The sequence below is a fragment of the Notamacropus eugenii genome, chromosome 2 (genome assembly GCF_028372415.1).
Source record: "Notamacropus eugenii isolate mMacEug1 chromosome 2, mMacEug1.pri_v2, whole genome shotgun sequence".
Lineage (NCBI taxonomy): Eukaryota > Metazoa > Chordata > Mammalia > Diprotodontia > Macropodidae > Notamacropus > Notamacropus eugenii.
Window position 1 is genome coordinate 357,646,383 of NC_092873.1, and position 19,995 is coordinate 357,666,377.

The 19,995-nt window shown below is 41.6% G+C and overlaps 2 protein-coding genes across 2 annotated transcripts; both read right to left on the reverse strand.

The window, feature by feature from the left end:
- Nucleotides 1–10,003: 10,003 nt before the first annotated feature.
- KRTAP29-1 (keratin associated like protein 29-1) lies at nucleotides 10,004–12,462 on the reverse strand. Its single transcript, XM_072638553.1, has one exon. The coding sequence runs from the start codon at nucleotides 11,456–11,458 to the stop codon at nucleotides 10,370–10,372; it is 1,089 nt and encodes a 362-aa protein (XP_072494654.1). The 5' UTR covers nucleotides 11,459–12,462; the 3' UTR covers nucleotides 10,004–10,369.
- Nucleotides 12,463–15,758: 3,296 nt separating this feature from the next.
- Nucleotides 15,759–19,785, reverse strand: KRTAP16-1 (keratin associated protein 16-1). Its single transcript, XM_072638554.1, has one exon. It carries the CDS (start codon nucleotides 17,578–17,580, stop codon nucleotides 16,219–16,221), a length of 1,362 nt encoding a protein of 453 aa, XP_072494655.1. The 5' UTR covers nucleotides 17,581–19,785; the 3' UTR covers nucleotides 15,759–16,218.
- Between the last annotated feature and the right edge of the window lie 210 nt (nucleotides 19,786–19,995).

Here is a 19,995-nt window from a genome sequence, read left to right on the forward strand (position 1 = left end):
ACAAACCACATACATACATTTGATGCATGTATAGCAAATACAAATATTATTTCATCTTCTATACCACTTTTATGTCTAATGTAACTTCTCCGTTTATTTCAACTATGTCTATTTTTACAGTTGCCTTGTCTGAATTCGTGATTATCACTTCTATTATGGTTCAGGTATGAGCCGCCTGAGCACTACACTAGCCTTGTCTCCTATTATGCCTCCAGTACAAAACTGGACACTCTTTTCTGCCATCCATGACTTGTCTCTGTTCAGAATATCTTCTCCAGAAGTCCTATACTGAGGGGAAGAGCTTACTGCCATTTTTCTTTCATTTTCATTGTTATTGTTCCTTCTGTTGAACTTTTACAATTCTCCTGGAGAATGTTGTAAGGTTTGGGCTCCTCTAAAACTTTTCACATGATCATCTTAATCAAAAGATCTTTGTCTCTTAAAAGCCAACTCATATGCCACCTCTTCAGTGAAGCCTTCCTTGATCCCTCTATCACTCTGTCCTCGTGTAGCATTTTATTTTGTAATTCTCTAATTTACTTGTTATATAATGTTTTAGATCATAACTATCTGATGCTTCAATCCTGATATCTTATTTGTACTATGATACTGCCCTGAAACTGTTGTCACCACTATTGCTGGATAGGAGCTCAGTACTGCCTACAAGAGGGCTTTCCCTCTTCCTCGAGCTGCTAGTACTTTCCTCTTATCCCATTCAGCTGTCCAGAAATGAAAGCTTGAAGAGCTCAGCCTATGAGGTTGAGTAATTCTGCTCTGGGAGTATGCTGTCTTAATTACTGAGAGCCTACCATATCTAGTGAAAATCCCAACTGTGATTTACCCTGGTCATTTTTCCACCATACCCTCCCCTCAACAGCCTCGACTAGTTCCCCAAACAGTGATCAAATCACTTCTACCATTTCTTCTGGAAAGCAGGTATCAACGGACTGCCTCATGACCACACTCACCATCATAGTTCCTACCCAGAGCAAGACACCCTTCTCTAATCACCATTCCCCTATATGACATTGCTGCTCTCTAGTACAATTCAGAATCCTTGAGGAGTGGATCTGCCTTGCTTTTTCTGAATTTGGATCTCTGGTGTCTCATCCTTAGTGGGTCCTAAATAATGTTTTTATCCAGCTATCCATTCATTCTCTTGTAGAAAAAATAATTCATCACCTATATCTGAAATCTGCCTCACCTGATTTCCTATTGACTATATTGCTTAATGATCTATACTGTTGACTATAGACTAAAAATACCCACACAAACACACACACACACACACACACACACACACACACACACACACACACACGTATACACGGTTTCCTATATTAGAAATGAAAAGGAACTGAAAGCAAGGAAATCTATTGTGATGCATAAACTTACAAAGTTAGCACAACTATTTCTCACTGCTACCCAAGGTCACATCTGTCAGCTCTTTGAGTTCTCATCAATCTTAACTTTCAAGTATTGGGTCCATATATTGCGGAGATCACTAACTCTTTCCCCCACCCATTTCCATGCTTACGGCTTACAGAGGCCCTAATCTCATCTTGGCCACTGATGTGTTTACTTTTGCCTCAAACCCTTCCCCTGTTCAGGACCAGTTTCCTGCTCTATAGACCCCAGAGTGAAGATGAAATATGTCCTTCAAGCCCCTCCCTTCCTTCTACTCATGACCTCATTGAAGCATGCTTGCTTCCCATCCGTCAAATAGCTCCCTTATTGCTATAACTATTTAAAAATGTCATTACATTCACTGACACTTAGAGATCCATTGCTTTGAAAAGGGAATGGATTCCTTCTCCCCTTTTTTCCCTCCCCACACAACTACATAGTTGTAAGAAATAACCAGGAACAATCTGCCTGCTAACCAAAATTGTGGTCTTGTTTGGGTACAACCCCCTTGGTGTTTTATTATCTTCCTAAACTACAAGCCCCATAAAAGTAAGGGACTTTGTTTTATCTAATTTCATATCACTCTTTGGGTTGCCACAGTGTTCTGTACAAAGTAAATGTTTAATAAATAATTCTTTGTGTAGTTCTTCATCATCTACTGATACAGGCCCTCATCATTTCACACCTTTACCATTTAAATCATCTGCTAATTAATCTTCCTGCCCCAAGCATCTCCCCTCTCTAGTCCATCCTTCACTCAGCTATGAAACAGCGAGGGGCAGCTAGGTGGTGCAGTGGATAGAACACCAGTGCAGGAGTCAGGAGGACCTGAGTTCAAATCTCACCTCAGACCCTTGACAATCACTAGATGTGTGACCTTGGGCAAGTCACATAACCCCAATTGCCTCATCCTGGGTCATCTCCAGTCATCCTGATGAATATCTGGTCACTGGATTCAGGTGGCTCTGCAGGAGAAGTGAGGCTGGTGACCTTGCACAGCCCTCCCTCACTCAAAACAAAGTCAAGTGCAAGTCATGTCATTATTTCCCTGATGGCATGGTCTTCTTTGGCAACAAAAGAAGAACACACACCCCATCTTGAGGGAGATACCCCACTGGTACTTCCCATTATACAGATAAGGAAATGGAGGCTTGGACAGAGAAAATGGCTTGCTTAGTGAATAAATGCCATGCAAAAGGTAGGATTTGATCTGAGTCCCTATGACTTCCAAGGTCACAAATTAAAATGATCTTTGGCTTTTAAAGCCAAATTCAGTCCCTTCCTACCTTTCTAGTCTTCTAACACTTACTGACTTCTGTATACCCTAGGATCCAGCCACATTTGCCTTCTTATTCTTCTTTGCACATCATGTGATCTTCCAACTTTTTGCCTATTCACTCACTGACCTGCATGTTTAGCATATTGCATCTTGTCATCTCTACCTCCTTGTTTTCAGGCTTTTTAAGACTCATCAGATCCTACCTTTTGCAAGAGGCCTATCCCATTTCCACCCACCCACCCCCACCTGCTTCTGTGCCTTCCCTCTGGCATTGTGCACTCAATGCAGCCTCTAAAGCTGAGATGCAACAAAGTATGGCTCAATTCTCTGCTCCCTGTGCTAATTTTGGCCTAATAATTAATACCAAGAAAACACAGGTGCTCCACCAGCCACCACCAAACCATCCATACGTGGAACCATCTTTTACAACAAATGGAGTTTTGAATGCTGTGGATAAGTTCACTTACCTTGATAGCGTACTTTCTAGGGATGTACACATTGGCAATGAGGTTGATGCATGCATTGCCAGAGCTAGCTCAGTGTTTGGGAGGCTCTGAAGAAAAGTTTGGAAGAAAAGAGATATTAGACTGACTACCAAGCTGAAGGGCTACAGAGCCATTGTGCTGACCTCATTGTCCTGTGAAACATGGACCATCTCCCAGTGCCATGGCAGGAAACTGAATCACTTCCATTTGAACTGTCTTAGGAAGATTCTGAGGATCACCTGGTAGGATAGTGTACCAGACACTGAAGTTCTTGCTTGAGCTGAAATGCCAAGCATTCAAACTATGTTTCAGAGAGGCCAACCCAATGGGCTGGTCATGTTATTCAAATGCAAAATGTACACTTGCCAAAAAGACTATTTTATGGAGAACTCACATCGGGGCAGGCAATCACATGGTGGTCAGAAGAAGCAATACAAGGACACTTTCAAGGCCTATCTCAAGAACTTTGGATTTGGCTGTGTAACATGGGAGACACTGGCACAGGACCGCTCAGCATGGCATGCCCACATCAGAAAGGGTGCTGTGCTCTATGAGCAAAGCAGAAGTGAGACAGCACAAAGTAAATGTAGATTGTGCAAATTTGGAGTATCCAGCTCAAATATTCACAAGAACTATCTGTGCCCAACCTGTGGTGCAGTATTCTGAGCTCATATTGGTCTGATCAACCACAGTCAGACACCCTGAAATTTCACTTTATCATAGTGATGTCATTTTGGTCCTCTTCGAGAATGAAGGACAACAACCAACCAACCAATCCTCATCTAATTTCCAAATCCTGTTTATTCTATTTCCAAAATATCTCTTGCTTTTCTAATCCCATTGGTAGCTATCATCTCAATCTAGTCCTTCATTATCACTCATTTGGACTATTGTATTAACCTCCTTATGAGTTTTTCAAAGATCAATTTCTTTTCTTTCCAGTCTTTATCTCATATACCCAGTCAAGAAAACTTCCCAATGCACCCTTCTCATCACATCGTTCCTAGACTTCAATACCTTCAGTGGTTCCCCATTTTCTACCAAATAAACTCCTTAGCCATTTAAGGCTTTTCTATATTCTTCTCCCACCTTTCCAACTTTATACCATTTATTTTCATACAATTCACATTCAAACTTAACTGGACTGTTCAGCCTCTGCAAGAACATTTTTGTTTTCCTGTCCTTTTCTGTGTTTTGGCTTACTTGTGCCTGAAATGAACTTCCCATCCTCCCCTCCATTGCTCCATGTTAAACTCTTTCCCTTCCTTCATGATGCAAGTTTGCTTCTCCCTCCTCTATGAAATATCCCCTCTCTATTTTCTGTGTCCCCTCTCTACCTTCTGATGGAATATGTGCCCTTCCTTACCTAGGCAGCTGTGATCATCCTTTGTGAATTTCGAAACAACCAAAAAAGCTCAAGTATTTTTGTACCATGTGTAGCAAGGCATCTTTACGCATCATGAAGAGTTCCATGTGTGTTTGTGTGCAATTAGCAAAAAGAAGTGATTAGCTCTGTCAGATAAGTTAATGTTTATTTTGAATCTTGAAGAAAAAAGATCCTGTTCTTTGGAAATAAGCAGTTTTGTCAGGCATTAGTTTGGGTTTTTTTTTAAATGAAGGAAACAAATTGTGCAATTTCATTTTGTTTTTGTGAGTGTATGTCAGCTTGGTCCTGAAATGCTTTACTTATTACCCACAGCAGTCTCACTTGTATTCAGACTCTGGAGAATAGGTTGCTACTATCATTGCTGATTCTATGAAAATATGAACTTGGATAATATATGAAATGCAAAATAAAGTATCATCCAAGATGGAAAAAAAATCCCCATTCTCCTGGAAAGTGACCTCTCCCTCCTCACATTTTTTGATAACATCTTTTCTGGACCTCTCCTTGTCCTTCTCACATTTGACTTTCTCATTCTACTGATGTACATGCTGCATTTCCACCTATCAGATTATCAATTCCTTGCAGGCAAGAATTCTGTATCATTTAATCTCCTATATCCAGCACCTACCACAGTGTACATAATTGGCACTTAATAAATACTTACTGAATTAAATTGTCATAGCTTCCTAATATGTTTTTCTGGCAGATATAATCACATAGGAGATTGGAAATGGGCATAATTAAGAGCTAGACTGGGAAAGCTCTTCAATTATGGTTATTAGTTTTTCTCAACAGCCCCATACAATCAGTTATGGTAATTTAGAGACATAGGGTTATAGATAGTAACTCTGAAATGGACCTCAGAGGCTCCCTCACTTGTCAGCTGAGAAAACAAAGGCCTGGGTAAATTTTATGCATTGTCATACAGCTTATAATCATCAGAGACAGAATTTGAACCCAGACCCTTTGACTCTAGAACCAGTACCCTTCCTTCTGTACCACATAGAATCTTATCTACATTTATAGAGCTGGAATAGACTTTAGAGACCATCTAGCTCAATGGTCTCATTTAATAGATGAGGAAACATAGGCTCACATACATAAAGTGACCTGATTAAGGTCACATACCTTATATTTAATAGAGCCAGGCACTAATGTGAGGTCTCCTGTCTCACTCAGTCCAGAAGTCTTTCAGCATCACATTGTCTCTTTTCCCTATTTTGAGTTAGAGAAACTGAGTTATCGGACAGTAAACTACTTGCTACATTAACAGTTAAGAAGTCTAACTTCAGAAGGGTTTGTTAAATCAGTCAAACAAACCAGTTGGTTGATGGATCATTTTTTAATGTCTTTGCCTAAAGGAGCAGAAAAGTGTCAGCAAAGATTTTAGAAACAGACAAGGCAAAATTTGGAAACAGATTGGGGAGAGGACAAGTATTAGAAATAATAGGGATAGTTTAATGGATCAATTTTCCTACCAATCACTTCCCTCAACCTCACTTGAGTGGAAGCAGCTTGGGGTGGGGCAGGGGAGTTCCCTCTTGAAGCTAAAGCCCTTCCTGAGTTCTCTCTTCTGTAAAATGAGGATGTTAGACTGTATTCCATCCAGTTGAAACAGTTATTATTATCACTAATCACAATAATCCCTCTAATTTACATAGCACTTTACAACTCACAAAAAGCTTCTCTTCCCATCTACCTTAGGAGATGGGCTGTGTAATTCTCTTTGCATTCATTTCACAGGTTAAGAACCAGAAGCTCAATGATGCCCCCAATCACACAGCTAATAAATACATGTGAAGGGATTTGAACCCAGATCACCTAGCTCCAAATTCTGTGCTTTTTCCCTCCATATTGTACCACACTATCTATAGCTCTATAACTCCATGAGAAAAAAACCCTTTGGACATTTTTTATCTCCTTTTCATTCCTTGGCAATGAGTCAGTCCCCAAGTTACACTTGGCTAGTCATTTAGCATACCAGACAAAATTTTATTGCAGGGTTGGGAATCTCAGGGCATAAATTACAGGGACACACACCACAGAGATACAAAAGCCAATGTAGACATTAATATACCAGGCTGAGGAATTTCCTCAGTTCTAGATCAATTCTTAATTTTGTCTTGTTCTTATACTTCCAGGCAAAGTAGAGCCACAATCCAAAGGATAGTTTCTTCCTCCTCTCCCTTCTCCTTTTTGCACCTTCCTCTGAGTATTCTCCACTTCTTTCTTCCTCCCTGCCTCCCCACCCCATACCAACCTTGGTAGACTTGGAGTCAGATAGTCTTGAATTCAAATCCTGCCTCAGACACTTACCAGCTGCGTAAGGAATGACTATGCAAGTCATTTAACCACTCTAAAACTCAGTTTCTCATCTGTAAAATGAGAGTAATAAAAATATATTTACTTCACAGGGTCATTATGAGGATAGGATGAGATTATATATGTAAAGTGTCTTGAAAACCATAAGGAACTATGTAAATGCTAGCTATTATTACTTTCTGGCACAAAATACATGAACACTTCTCTCCTTTTCCCTATCAAAACCTCCTCTCAGCAATTGGTTTTGATACCTGGGTGACTTTGTACAAATCACTTAAGTTTCTCTGGATCCCAGTAGTCTCATCTTTAAATTTAAGGAGTTGGACAAGAGAACCTCTAAAGTCCCTTTTAACTTTATGATTCCTATGTTGTGGTAGTAGTAATGTATACCTTAGCATGAGTTTGAAATGCTATCCGTGTCAATATTATTACCTCTCTTTGTACTTTAATTAAGACTTATCACAAAAGCCAGTTGTGACTTTGTCCCAGAGGTGTGCTGGGATAGATATAACTGGTTCTCTTGAGAGCTAATTGCTAAATTTTCAGTGTGAGAATATACAGCTTGGAAATTAGCAAATGCTACAAATTAGGACTTGATATATTACTGTATTGATCCTCTAGATTTAAGAAAGTGATGAAGAAAATGTTAATTCAAGCCAAATTTTAAAATGTGTTATAAATACTTTTTTTTTGGTGAGCCAGTTGTTAAACATGAGCACACCATTGCTTTGTCTTCTTTTCAAGGAACTCTGGACATTAGAGAGGAAGAGTTGCCTGAAGAGTGATATTCTTTCTCCAAATCCTTGAATTAACACCATGCAGGTACATATTCTTGTTATGAGTAAACCTACCCTCCTCCCTAAACCATCCATCTCTCCTTATGATTTTTCATTCACTAGCTCCAGCTGTGACAGAATGGCCCACCAACTCTAAACTCTCAAGGCTTTAAATCCCAATAATCCATTGGTCTCTGTACACTATGGGGCTCAATATACTGTTCTTCCTTTCCATCATCCCCTAACTCCCCAACTCTCTCACTTTCTCATCTATTCCTGTTCATCACAGTCCATGCATAGATCAAGTGCAGAGAAGGGATTTGAAGGCTTCAAGCACATCATCTCCATGCTTAGCTTCTCTTGATTTTCAAGCAGAGATTTCTATTTGTAGTCACATAAATGTAACACACCAGCAACTCATCAAAGGTTTATTAAACATCTACTAAGTGCTTAAGAAACAACTAGCTAGATATCCTCCCTGGGCAACTATGTGCCACAGCAGCTAGAGTACTGATCCTGGAGTCAGGAAGACCTGAGAGCTCAAATCTGGCCCCAGCCACTAACTAACTGTGTGGCCCTGTGCAAGTCACTTAACCCTGTTTGCTTCCTCATCTATTAAAGGGACTGAAGAAGGAAATGGCAAACCACTCCAGTATCTTTGCCAAGAAAGCCCCAAATGGAGTCATGAAGAGTTGAACACAACTGAAATGATTCAACAACAACAGCAAAGCTAGAGACTGTAATGGATGGAGCCACAAACTTCGAGTAAATAAGATCAGATTTTTAACCCTGCCTTAGACACTTGTGTAACCCTGGGAAAGTCATTTGTCTCTGACTCTTACTTTACTCATTTGTAAAATGAAGGGATTGAATTCAATGACCTCTAAGGTCCCTTCTAGCACTCAATCTATGAGACTAAAGGATCCTGTGAGTATAAGGTACTATACTAGATGCTAAGGAACCTGATATTAAATATACAGCAGCTGTCATCTAGATACATATAGTGTACTTACAGAGCCCTAAATAGGAATTATTTTCCCTAAGGGCAGTTGGGAGAGGGAGACTATAGCAATGCAGAGACAGTTGATAACCCTACCAAAGGTGTAGTCATGTCAACATAGCAGGAAAAATGTCCTCCAGAGAATCTGGCTCTCAGTACCCTTTGGGGTTGGAGTGGGAAACAAGTTCAAAAGGAGGTGCCATGATCATGAGTCCTAAGGTTCGCAATATGGGCCTGAGTGAAGGAGCAAAAGGAGGAGCAGAGTGGATGATCTTAATGTATAACAGTTGGTATTGAAGAGTGGAATAGGGTGGCAGGGCAAAGGAAACACCTGGATGACTGGGAAGATTTTGGCGCCATCAACAGAAATGGGGAAGGCATGGGGCAGGCAGGAAGTGAAAATGATGAATTCAGTTTCACATATTAAGCTTGAGGTATTGGCATCATATGGAGATATCTAGCAGGTACTTTAAGATAAAATGGTGAACTTTTTTCAATATTGAATCATGAATGAGTCATTTTGGAATAAGTATTTGTGAATATGTATAAAGGGTAATGTGAGACAAGTAGGCTGTGCCAAATTGTGAAGACTTTGAAGTGGGAGGATACCAGGGCTAGGGAGCCATGATGGTTTTTGAGGAGTGTCATATGCTCATCTGTACATCAGGAAGACTACTAAGTCAGTGATATAAAGAAAAGCAGGCAGAAAACAGATGACCATCGCACTTACTGGCCATGGATTTAATAGCTCTAATGTCATAGAGGTGTTGTAGTATAATAGAAACAACACCAGACTTGTAGCCAAGCTCTCTAAGTTCAAGTTATTAGTTGTGCACCTATAGACAAGTTGTAATTACTATGAGCCTCAGTTTTTTAAATTCTAAGTTTGAGATAATGTTTTAACAATCTATCTCATATGGTTGTTCTTCAATCATTCAGTTATGTCTAACTCTTCGTGACCTTGTGGATCATAGCATTCCAATACTGTCCAATGGATTTTCTTGACAAAGATACTGTAGTGATTTGCCATTTTTTTTCTCCAGTGGATTAAGGCAAACAGAGATTAAATGACTTGCTCAGGGTCACACAACTATTAAGTGTCTGAGTCTGGATTTGAACTCAAGTAATTTTAATTGCAGGCCAAGCATTCTGTCCACTGAGCCACATAATCTGACATGTAAAGCTTAAAGCAATTTAGACATCTAGATAATTAAATCTAAGTTATGATTACAGGGTAAGCAAGTTAAAATGAAATATGGAGGAAATAGAGTCAGAGAACAGACCTAATTAATGAAGAGCCATGAGAATGACATTTGCTGTTTAATCCATTATATTTATTAGCCATCACTAACAAAGGTAGCAAATTGCCTTTAGAATAGTATAGAAAGAACCCAAGAATGCTCATTTGCTGAAATTAAATGAGATTGACAACATCAAGAAATGCAAAACATAGTTTCACCCATTATTGTCCAGTGTCTTTTCCCTTGTGGTTTAAGAAAATCATTTCCTAACAACTTCTTCCATTGCCTACTCAATACCTGCAGAGGCTTTCAGCATTGGAATTCAAGGGAGTATGTATGGCATAGGTAGATGATGAACAGCAGAAATATACACTTGGAAGAATTTGCTGTACACCAAGAAATAAGACACAAGCAATGCAGCAGGATCCTGTTGGGCAGACTTGGCTTCTCAGATGAGGCAGAATCTTCTCCATTAGCAATAGGTAGCTTTGCGGATGCCAGATACATAGCTGCTGGGTCGGCAGGATTTGAGCAGGTATCTACCTGTCTTGCAGGAACCTGGGGAAGTGGGTTGGTAGTAACCAATGCCACAGCTAGATGGTTTTTCCGAACCAGTCACACAGCAAGCAGGCTGGAAAGAAGAGGATTTGCATCCATCCCTTTTGTAGAAAGAAGGTACACAGCGAGTTGGTTGGCAGGACAGAGAGGTTCCACAGACTGATTTACAGGAATCCTGCACAGAGCATTTGGGTTGGCTGCTGGTTGGCTGGCAGACATAAGATGTATAAGAAGGTGGCTGGCAATAAAATGACTGGAAGGACATAGGAATGCAGTAAGTTTGTTTGTAAGAGCTAGGCATACAGAAAGATGGCTGACAGGAAACAGGAATGCAAGGAAATGGTTGGCAAGACCCGAGAAAGTAGACACGTTGGTAGTAAGTCGGTCCACAGGACTGGCTTTCATAGCTAGTCGGTTGGCAAGAACTTATCTGGCAAGGAGTTGGTTGGCATGAATTAGGCATGCAGATGACTGGCTGACAGGACATCTGAGGACAAGAACTGGATTCAGAGCAGATTGGCTGGCAGGAACTGGACTCACAGCTTGGTGGTTGGCAGCAAGCTGATGGACATGACCCAGGCTCACACACAGCTTCCTGACAAGAAGTTGGTTGGCATGGAGTGGGATCACAAGTTGATTGGCAGGAGTTAGATTCAGAGCAAGGTTGTGGACAACTGCTGACAATGCAAGCTGACTGGGTACCACTGGCTTCATAGCACCTAGCACCAGTACAAATGGGTTGGCAAACAAAACCCACATAAGATGTTGATGGAAGGCAAGTTAGTTGGCAGGATGTGGGCTCACAGCATGTAGGTTCAGGGCAACTCAAGTTGCAGCTAGATGGCTGGCAGTTTTCTTGGCAGGTAACCAGTTGCCACGTTTTACCTTGGCAGGAGCTAGGCAAGTAGATAGCCTTTCCATGGGTGCCACCATTGGCATAGAAGGGGATGGTAGGTGCAGATGGAACAACCTGGCAGCTTCTGAGACAACAGCTTTCCAGCATGGTGTTAAGAATTCTGTCAGTGGCTAAATTGGTTTAAGAAGTGAATGAGCTGTGTCTAAAGTCCCTTATATGCTGTGGCTTTTATAGTCTATCCTCGCTTCATATGGGCAGAGTCTTGAACAGCATTTCCTTGTTATTGTTTAGGTTCATGTACGTACAAACATCTGATTAGTAGGCTTCATTGGCCTCAGAGGTGTTGGTCCCACTTAAACCAAACTTGTCTCGTGGGTTTGGAGCCTGGGCAGCTAAATTTGGGGTCAGACCACTCTAACCCTCAAACTCAGCTATACCATTTAGAGTTGAGTTCCTCAGCCTCACCTGAGAAGGAACAGAACTTGAGCTAACCTCTCATCAGGCTGCACCCCCATTCATACCCAAATGAGTGTCATTCCCTCATCCTGCTTGGAATGTTTGCCCTTAACCACTGATGCTGCCTTGAAGCAAAGTACGGCCCATGTACCCAAAGTCAGGAGGAAATCAGGATGGACCTAATGAGATGTCAAAGAAAATGAAAATTATCTTCCTCTTCTTTTAGGACTCTCTGTTCCCAAGGTCACAGTATTTCAGAACTGGAAGGCACCCCGGTGACCATCTAGTCCAACCAATACCTAAGTGAGAATCTCTTCAATGGCACACCAAGTAACGTGGTCATTGATCCTTTATTTGAAGGCCTTCGCTGAAATGGAAGGCATCTTCTCTCCACTCTAAGATTTTTCTTATTCCTGGCGTTTCCAATGCACTTTAAGGTTTACCATGCACTTTACATAAGTTACCACACTTGGTCCTCAGCACAACCCTGTGATGTGGGTACTATGATGATCCTCATTCTACAGATGAGGAAACTGAGTCCTAGAGAGGTTACGTGACTTGCCCAGGGTCTCATCCCTAACAAATACATGCCTGAGGTAAGATTTTAACTCAAGGTATTCCTGACTCAATGCGTAGCATGATTTCCACTATGCCACCTGTCTGTGTTTGAAAGCGTTTCCTTATATCAAGCCTAAATTTCCACCCACTACTCCTAGCTCTGCTCTCCAGAGCCAGACAGAACAAGGGGAATCTCAATTCTATATTATAATCACCCAAATTCTTGGAGACTTTTACCATCCCCCAAAGTCTTCCCTTCTCTGGACTATGCATCCCTGGTTCCTTCAACTTATCCTCAGGAGCTAGGACCTCAGGGTCTTTCGTGAGTCTTGATCTCCTCCTCTAGATGCTCCTAAGCTTATCAATGCCCCTCCTAGAATGCGATGCCTAAAACTGAGTGCAGGACACCAGGTGTGGTCTCACTAGGCTAGAGTACAAGGAGACCATTGCCTCCTTATTCCTGGATGAAATCTCTTTGAGGAGAGGATTTTGAAGTTTTAGGGTTCCCTGGTCAATGCCTGCAATCTCTAACTCATGGAGAGACTGCAGAAAGGGGCAAACTGATCAGAAAAGATGAGGCAACTAGGTGGCTCTATAGTGTATAGAGTGCTGGACCTGAAATCAGGAAGATTCATCTTGTTAGTTCAAATCTGGCTTCAGATACTTACTGTCTATGTGACCCTGGGCAAGTCACTTACCTCATTTTCCTCATATGTAAAACAAACTGGAGAAGGAAATGGCAAACTATTGCAATATCTTTGCTAAGAAAAAACCTCAAATGGGGTCACAAAGAGTTGGACATGACTCAAACAACTAAACAACAATCAGGAAAGACCAGAGAGGATATTTTAGTGTGTCTGATGATTCTACTCTTGTTACAGTTGATTCCCCTTCCAGAAACTACCTCTCTTGCTAAAGAGGACCCTGTTTAATAGGATCTAATCACCTGAGGCAACTAGATGACACAGTGGATAAGAACACTGCACCCAGAGTGAGAAAAACCTGAGTTCAGATCCAGCCTCTGACACTTACTAGTTGAATGACCCTGAACAAGTCACTTAACCTCTGTCTTCTTCAGTTCCTTAATCTTAAAAAATGTGGAATAATAATAGCACCTACTTCCCAATGTTGTGGTGAGGATCACATGAGTTAATGTTTGTAAAGTGCTTAGAATAGGACACGGGCAGAGCTGGCACTTAATATTTCTTTATTTTTTTTTAAAAAAGCAGCTCTCCTAGTTGGAAGAGCTGTGGCTTCTGTCCTGAAGTGATATGTTAGGGAAAGCATGGGGTTTGGAATAAGAAGAAAGAATCCAGGTTTGAATATTGAATTTGCTGTTATCCCTGTGACCTTTCCTTAGTTTGTTTGATCTCCTTCTCTATAGAAGACAATGGGATCAGAGCCCCTTCTCCCTTTAAATGCTATGATCCTCTAAGTTCAGCTGACAACAGGGAAGACAGTACCAGATCCAGATCCCCATTTCTTCGCATTACCCTATTCTCATCATCCTTCCTCTTACTGTGTGTGACCTCTCAATCCTGACTGCATATATATTCGTTCTCTGATTTTTATGGAGGAGAAAGCTGTGATTTACTGAGGACCAAGGACAAACAACATGTTATCCAAGGACTCCTGGTCTTAAGAGTCTAACCCTCAGGACTTTCAAACATTCTTCATGCATTCTTCTTAGAAGGAGTCAATGGAGAAAATTAAGTTTTGTCCATCTCTTAAACCTTTGCCCTTCCAGGAAAGTTCCCTGGGCTGTTATTGGGGCTTCCATGCCAAGTAAGATGAGATTGTTCAACCACATTATCACAGAGAAGAAACAGTGACAGACACCAGGGCCAGCCACATATAACAACTTTTGCAATTCATATTCTTTTCCTGTCCTGACCTGAGTCTCAGCTTCCTCATCAGTACAATGGGAAGAATGCCCACAGTGCCCATCTCATATGGTCCTAGATTTTCATTTCATTGATAAAACTTTCTATGGTTTCCTATTGCCTCTAAGATAAAGTTCAAATTCCTCCCTCCAATGTGTAAAGTCCTCCATAATGACCATAACCTTTCTTTTAACCTTTACTTCCCATTATTCCTCTATATGCATCTTATATCCTATCTTATATCCTACTAGACTGTCTCCTGAAGTTGGCACTCCATCTCCCTTCTCCAAGCATTCCTACAAGCTTCCCTCAAGCCTGCATTTCACCCCCTCTTCTGTTTCTTAGCTTTTTTCAAGAATAAGTTCAGGTACCAAAGGAAGAGGAAGAGTAATCACAATAATAAGCAGCAGCAGCAGTAGTTGTAGTAGCAGTAGCAGTAGCAGTAGCAGTAGCAGTAGTAGTAGTAGTAGTGGTGGTGGTGGTAGTAGTGGTAGTAGTAGTAGTAGTAGTAGCAGTAGTAGTAGTAGAAATAGTAGAAGTAGTGATAGCAAGTTTGCAAAATGCTTAAAAAATGTCTCATTCTGTTCTCACAATAACCCTGGGAGGTAGATATTATTATTATCCCTGTTTTATAGAAAAGAAAACCAAGGCAGACAGTGTTTAAGTAACTTGGACAAAATCACACAACTAGTCAAGTATCTGAGGCCAGATTTGCACTCAGGTCTTCCTAATTCCAGGTCCAACACTCTATCCACCTAGATGAATTTTTCCTTTTCTTTAATGTTCTCTTCGTACCCATATTACCTTGTAGCTATGTGTGTGTGTGTGTTTTATGTCCCAATAACAGGTCAAGTAATAGACAGCAGAGACTGCCTCTTTTGTTTTAAATCCCCACATAGGAGATGTAGATAATTGTTTCTTGAAGTGAATTGGAGATGCAGAATGAGCTTTGATTATGCCTATTGTTATATATTCTATATATACATATATAATTATAATTATGCCTCTTTCATCAAGGGTAATGCCTGCAGAGATCTTCTTTGGATGGACTCACCACTTAGAGACAACACAGTATAGTAGAATCCTAGACCTGCGGTCAGAAGAAATTTGAGACAATTATGTCCATCATAACTATATCCTCATACTTACATGAGGCTCAGACTAGGTAACGTCTATAAATAATGTGCCATGTAGATGTCACCTACCATTAGTTCCTCACTTTAGAACTGAAAAGCCATCTAGTCCTACCCCATCATTCAACAGATAAGAAACTAAGCCTCATAGACTGATATGCCCATGGTCATACATGGTCAGTGGCAAGATTTGAATCCAAGACTTCCTGATTCCAAATCCAGCACTTTATTCACTATATCATTATATCTCAATAGGGGATATATGGAATCCTTATGAAGACTGTTTCCTAGGGAAGGAAGTATTAGAACATTATTCTCCTAGGAACCAGGTCTAGTGGAACTTCTTATTCTCTTTACTATCCTTTTATTGTAAGAAACCCTTTCCAAAGCCCCTTCTCCCAATGCCATTGACCTAACTCAGTTGCATGATTCTATTTGAGGTTGAGGAATAATGATAAGTGCATGTGAATAAGTGACTAGCAATGAGAGTGTTATCTGTCAATTTTATTTGAAAACAAGAGAGATTTCTCACATCTAAAAGAACATCATGGACCAGAAATACAGCAAACAGGCTTTAAGGGACCCACGTAGACTGGAAGAAGCTTCAGAAATGAAAAGGGATGGGCCAGGAGACAAGAGACACCATCCACCTCTCCACAGTTTGATGGCAGCCTATGACATGGATACCAGATACCACATGTTTAACTGGGTCTTCATCTTGAGTGCTACATCACAGTTAAAAATTTTAAATAGAACTGTTACAGCATAAGTAGAATGGGTTAAGGGATGGAGGGGGTTGGGGTTTAGGCATGTCTTAACTACTCATCTGACCCTTGTGAGGCCAGAGGCTTTTCTCTTCGTAGATGAACCTTGTTTCCTAATGCCTGGATCTGCAGGATCTGGAGCAGCAGCCAGATGATTTGCCATCCTCAGCTTTGCCAGCAGTTGACTCACAGGTGGTTGGGCTAGTGGGAGTGCAGGAAGTGGTCACTGAGCATGTTGGCTCACTAGAACTAGCCTCCGAAACAGCTGGTTTGCAGGGAGTGGACTCAGAACCATCTGGCTGACTGGAAGTGGACTTTTCACAAGTCGGCTTACAAGGAGAGCTGGGCTCAGAGCAAACCGGCTGACAACAGGCTGGCCGAGAAGCAACAGAAGTGACACAGGCTGGTCTGCGCAGACAGGATACAGAGTAGCTTGGGCGGTAACAACTGGGACGATAAAGAGAAGACAGGTAAGGTTGTCTGTAGCCTAGAGGAGAGGAACAGATGGGCCTATAACAAGCTGGGCGGTAGGAAATAGATGTGATGCAAGGTGGCCTACAGGAACTGGGTACATAGAAAGTGGGTCGGGAACAAGTTGGCCGGCAAACAGAGGCAGAAGACCCCAGCTGGCAACAGAGTGGTTGGCAGGAGGATGGTCTGCACGAAGTTGGCACACAAGTTGGTCTGCAGGAAATGGGTTCACAGCAAATTGACTGGCAGCGTCTTACTATGTAGCACGATGGTTGACACGGACGGGGCAGGCAGATACTTTGCTGGCAAGGGGTGGGTTGATAGCAGGGTGATGAGCAGATGCTAGGAATGCAACAGGAAGGCTCTTGGGCTATACAAGTTGACTCACAAGGACTGGGTAGGCAGCAGATGGTACGGTGACAGACAGGTTCACAGGCCAATGTCACACAGGAAGGTGGCTGGCAGCAACTAGACTCAGAGCATATGGGTGGGCAGAAAGCAGGCACAGAGCAGGCTGGTTGGCAGCAAGTGGGCACAGAGCAAGATGGCTCACAAGAACTGGTCTCACAACAAACAGGTTGGCAGCAAACTTGTGCAGAGCAGACTGGTTGGCAGCAAGTAGGCACAGAGCAAGATGGCTCACAAGAACTGGTCTCACAGCAAATAGGCTCGCAGCAAGCTTGAACAGAGCAGACTGGTTGGCAGCTAGTGGGCACAGAGCAGACAGGCTGGCAGCAGCTGGGCTCACAGCAAGACGGTTCGCATGGAGTGGGCTCACAGCATACTGGCTGGCAGCAACTGGGCTCACAGCAGGAGGATTCACAGCAACTTGGGGCACAGCTTGATGATGTGCTGCATGGTTCTTCACAGCTAACCAGCTGCCATGTTGGACTTGGGCAAGAAGTGGCCAGGCAGATGGTAGGACTTTCACAGCTCACCTCAGTTGGGCAGATAGAGATGGCTGGCACCATGGTACAAGTCCCAGAACAGCAGCTGCCAGACATCTTGGACCTACTTCTTTCTAAAAGTCTCTAAGCTTCAAGGAGAGAGCTACCCAGGTCTGAACATTGCCTTGTGCCCTGGGGTTTTTATATCCCCTAAGTCATGGGTGCTTCTCCAAGACACGACATCTTTTCCTTGTTGTTGTTTGGACCAGTTTGCACAAAGACATCTTATTAGAGTGTCTTTTGTTTGCAGAAGGGTTGCTTGTCTCCTTATTAAAATGTTTGTTTATTTTCTTCCTAAGTTTGTGCCCTTCTTATATTTCAGGAATCTCCATGGGACCCTTTGTTTTATGGGACTGGTGCTGGTTAACTAGGATGTTAACATGTCTACTGATGTGTACACAAATACAAGATAAGTTGCAATTTTTTTTTGTAAATTCTCTGTTTCCAGAATGCCCTAATTTATTCCTGGGGAAAAATTATTACTTGTGGGCGTTGGACTAGATGACTTCTATAAACCCTTCCAGCTATGATTCTATGATACTACACAGATAGATCTGAGCTCCTTGGTACTACGATTTGTCTGGTAATAAATAGTCCCTGATTTCTGTGTCAAGTGGGCTATACTTTTAGAAAAAGAGGTTCACATGTTGAGTCCAAAAGGAGCAATGAGAAAATTTATCTCCCCTAACCTTCTTTGAGGTGGTAACTAGTGACTCGGGGGATTTTAGGACACTGGGCCTGGAGTCAGGAAGATCTGAGTTCAAATCCAGCCTTAGACACTCACTAGCTGTACCAGCCCTGAGCAAATCACTTAACCTCTGTTTGCCTGAACCCACTGGAGAAGAAAATGGCAAATCCCTTCTAGTATCTTTACTAAGAAAACCCCATGGACACTATGGTCCATGGGGTCACAAAGTGTCAGACACTACTGAATAATAGTAACAATCTTCGTTTGAAGATTATGGGTGTGGAGCATCACCTTTTGTTATCAGAGCCAGCTGATGTTATAATTTAATTAGCTTTGATACACTGATTTTTTTCTTTTTGTCTATTCATTGTTATAAAGACTGACTCACTCAGTAGGAAAGGAAATAGGATATAGTTGGAAATTAAGATAACATGAAAACAAAATTTATCAATACAATTCTTCCTAATAGATTCACATGTTCACAAATGATTAGATGATTGAAGATCAGCTACTGCATTCCCTTTATTTTACTGATGAGTAAGACCCAAGGAGCAAATGGGGTTACAGAGGCCAAGCTCACAGCAAGATATCTCCCACAAAACCAAGAATCACTGACTCCACCACAGGACAAGCAAAGTTTTGAACCATCAAGGATTGGTCCAAGCCCATTCATTTCCCCTGTTCATAGTAATCATTTGCCAAGACCTCCCTGCCTTCCATTCAAGCATCTTTCAGGTTCTCCATCTCCTTCTTGCCCACTTGTGAGACTGAGTGAATCCTAACTTTGAGAGTTAGAAAAGAAGAAAAATTCAGAGCAAAGACCTCAGGCCATAGATATGTTCTCTTGGTGTTTGTATCTCAAAGGCATGTATCAATGTAAAATTTACCTTTGCTATTATAATAAAGTGGAGTGAAATGAGACACAAGTGTTTCCTTTCTTTACACTACCAGGGCCAGATATTCTGCTTTGTGAAGAATTTAATCTCAATATGGACTTGGCTTCAGGATGGCCTGGGTTCTATTTGTACTGAGGCTGTGAGGTCTCTAGAAAATCATTTAAACTCTCTGAACCTCAGTTTCCTCATCTGTAAGATGAGGTTAATTTTAGCACCTCCTTTACAGAGTTGATGGGAGGAACAGATGAGATCACGCACATTCGGTGATTTCTGAGCTTTGCAATACTACATGAAGGTAAGCAATTATGATGTGTTATCAAGTTTTCTCTCACGAAAACTAATAACCTTTTTGGTCCAACTCTGCAGAGCATTGTGGAGACTCCTATCTGTTGCCCTGTTAAATCTTCCCTCTACTTCTACCTTCACTTCACTTATCACACAGGGTGTGCCATTTTTAGCAGTCATTCGGACTACTCCAAATGGAAAAATCTCCTGCTTTCCTCCCCAAGACACCCTCCTCCCCATCCCAATCCATATCACTGTAAAATAGTGGGTGAGCTTATCCCTCTAATTAGAATCCTGGGGGCAATAAGAATGGATTTCATGGATTTAATTACATCATATACATTGGTATTTATGAACTTTGTACTTATGCTATATTTATATATGTACTTCTTGTCTCCCTTATTGGAATGCAAGCTCATGGAATGTGGAGGTTGTCTCTTTCTTTGTATTTATATCTCCAGGACCTGCCACAGTGCACATAGTAGGTGCATAATAAATACTTGTTGATTGATGGAAGATTGAGATCTGCTGGATAAGGCCTGATTCACATAGATCCCTGGGGACTGAGACAAATGTGTGTGGGGTATGGGAATAAAAAGGAAT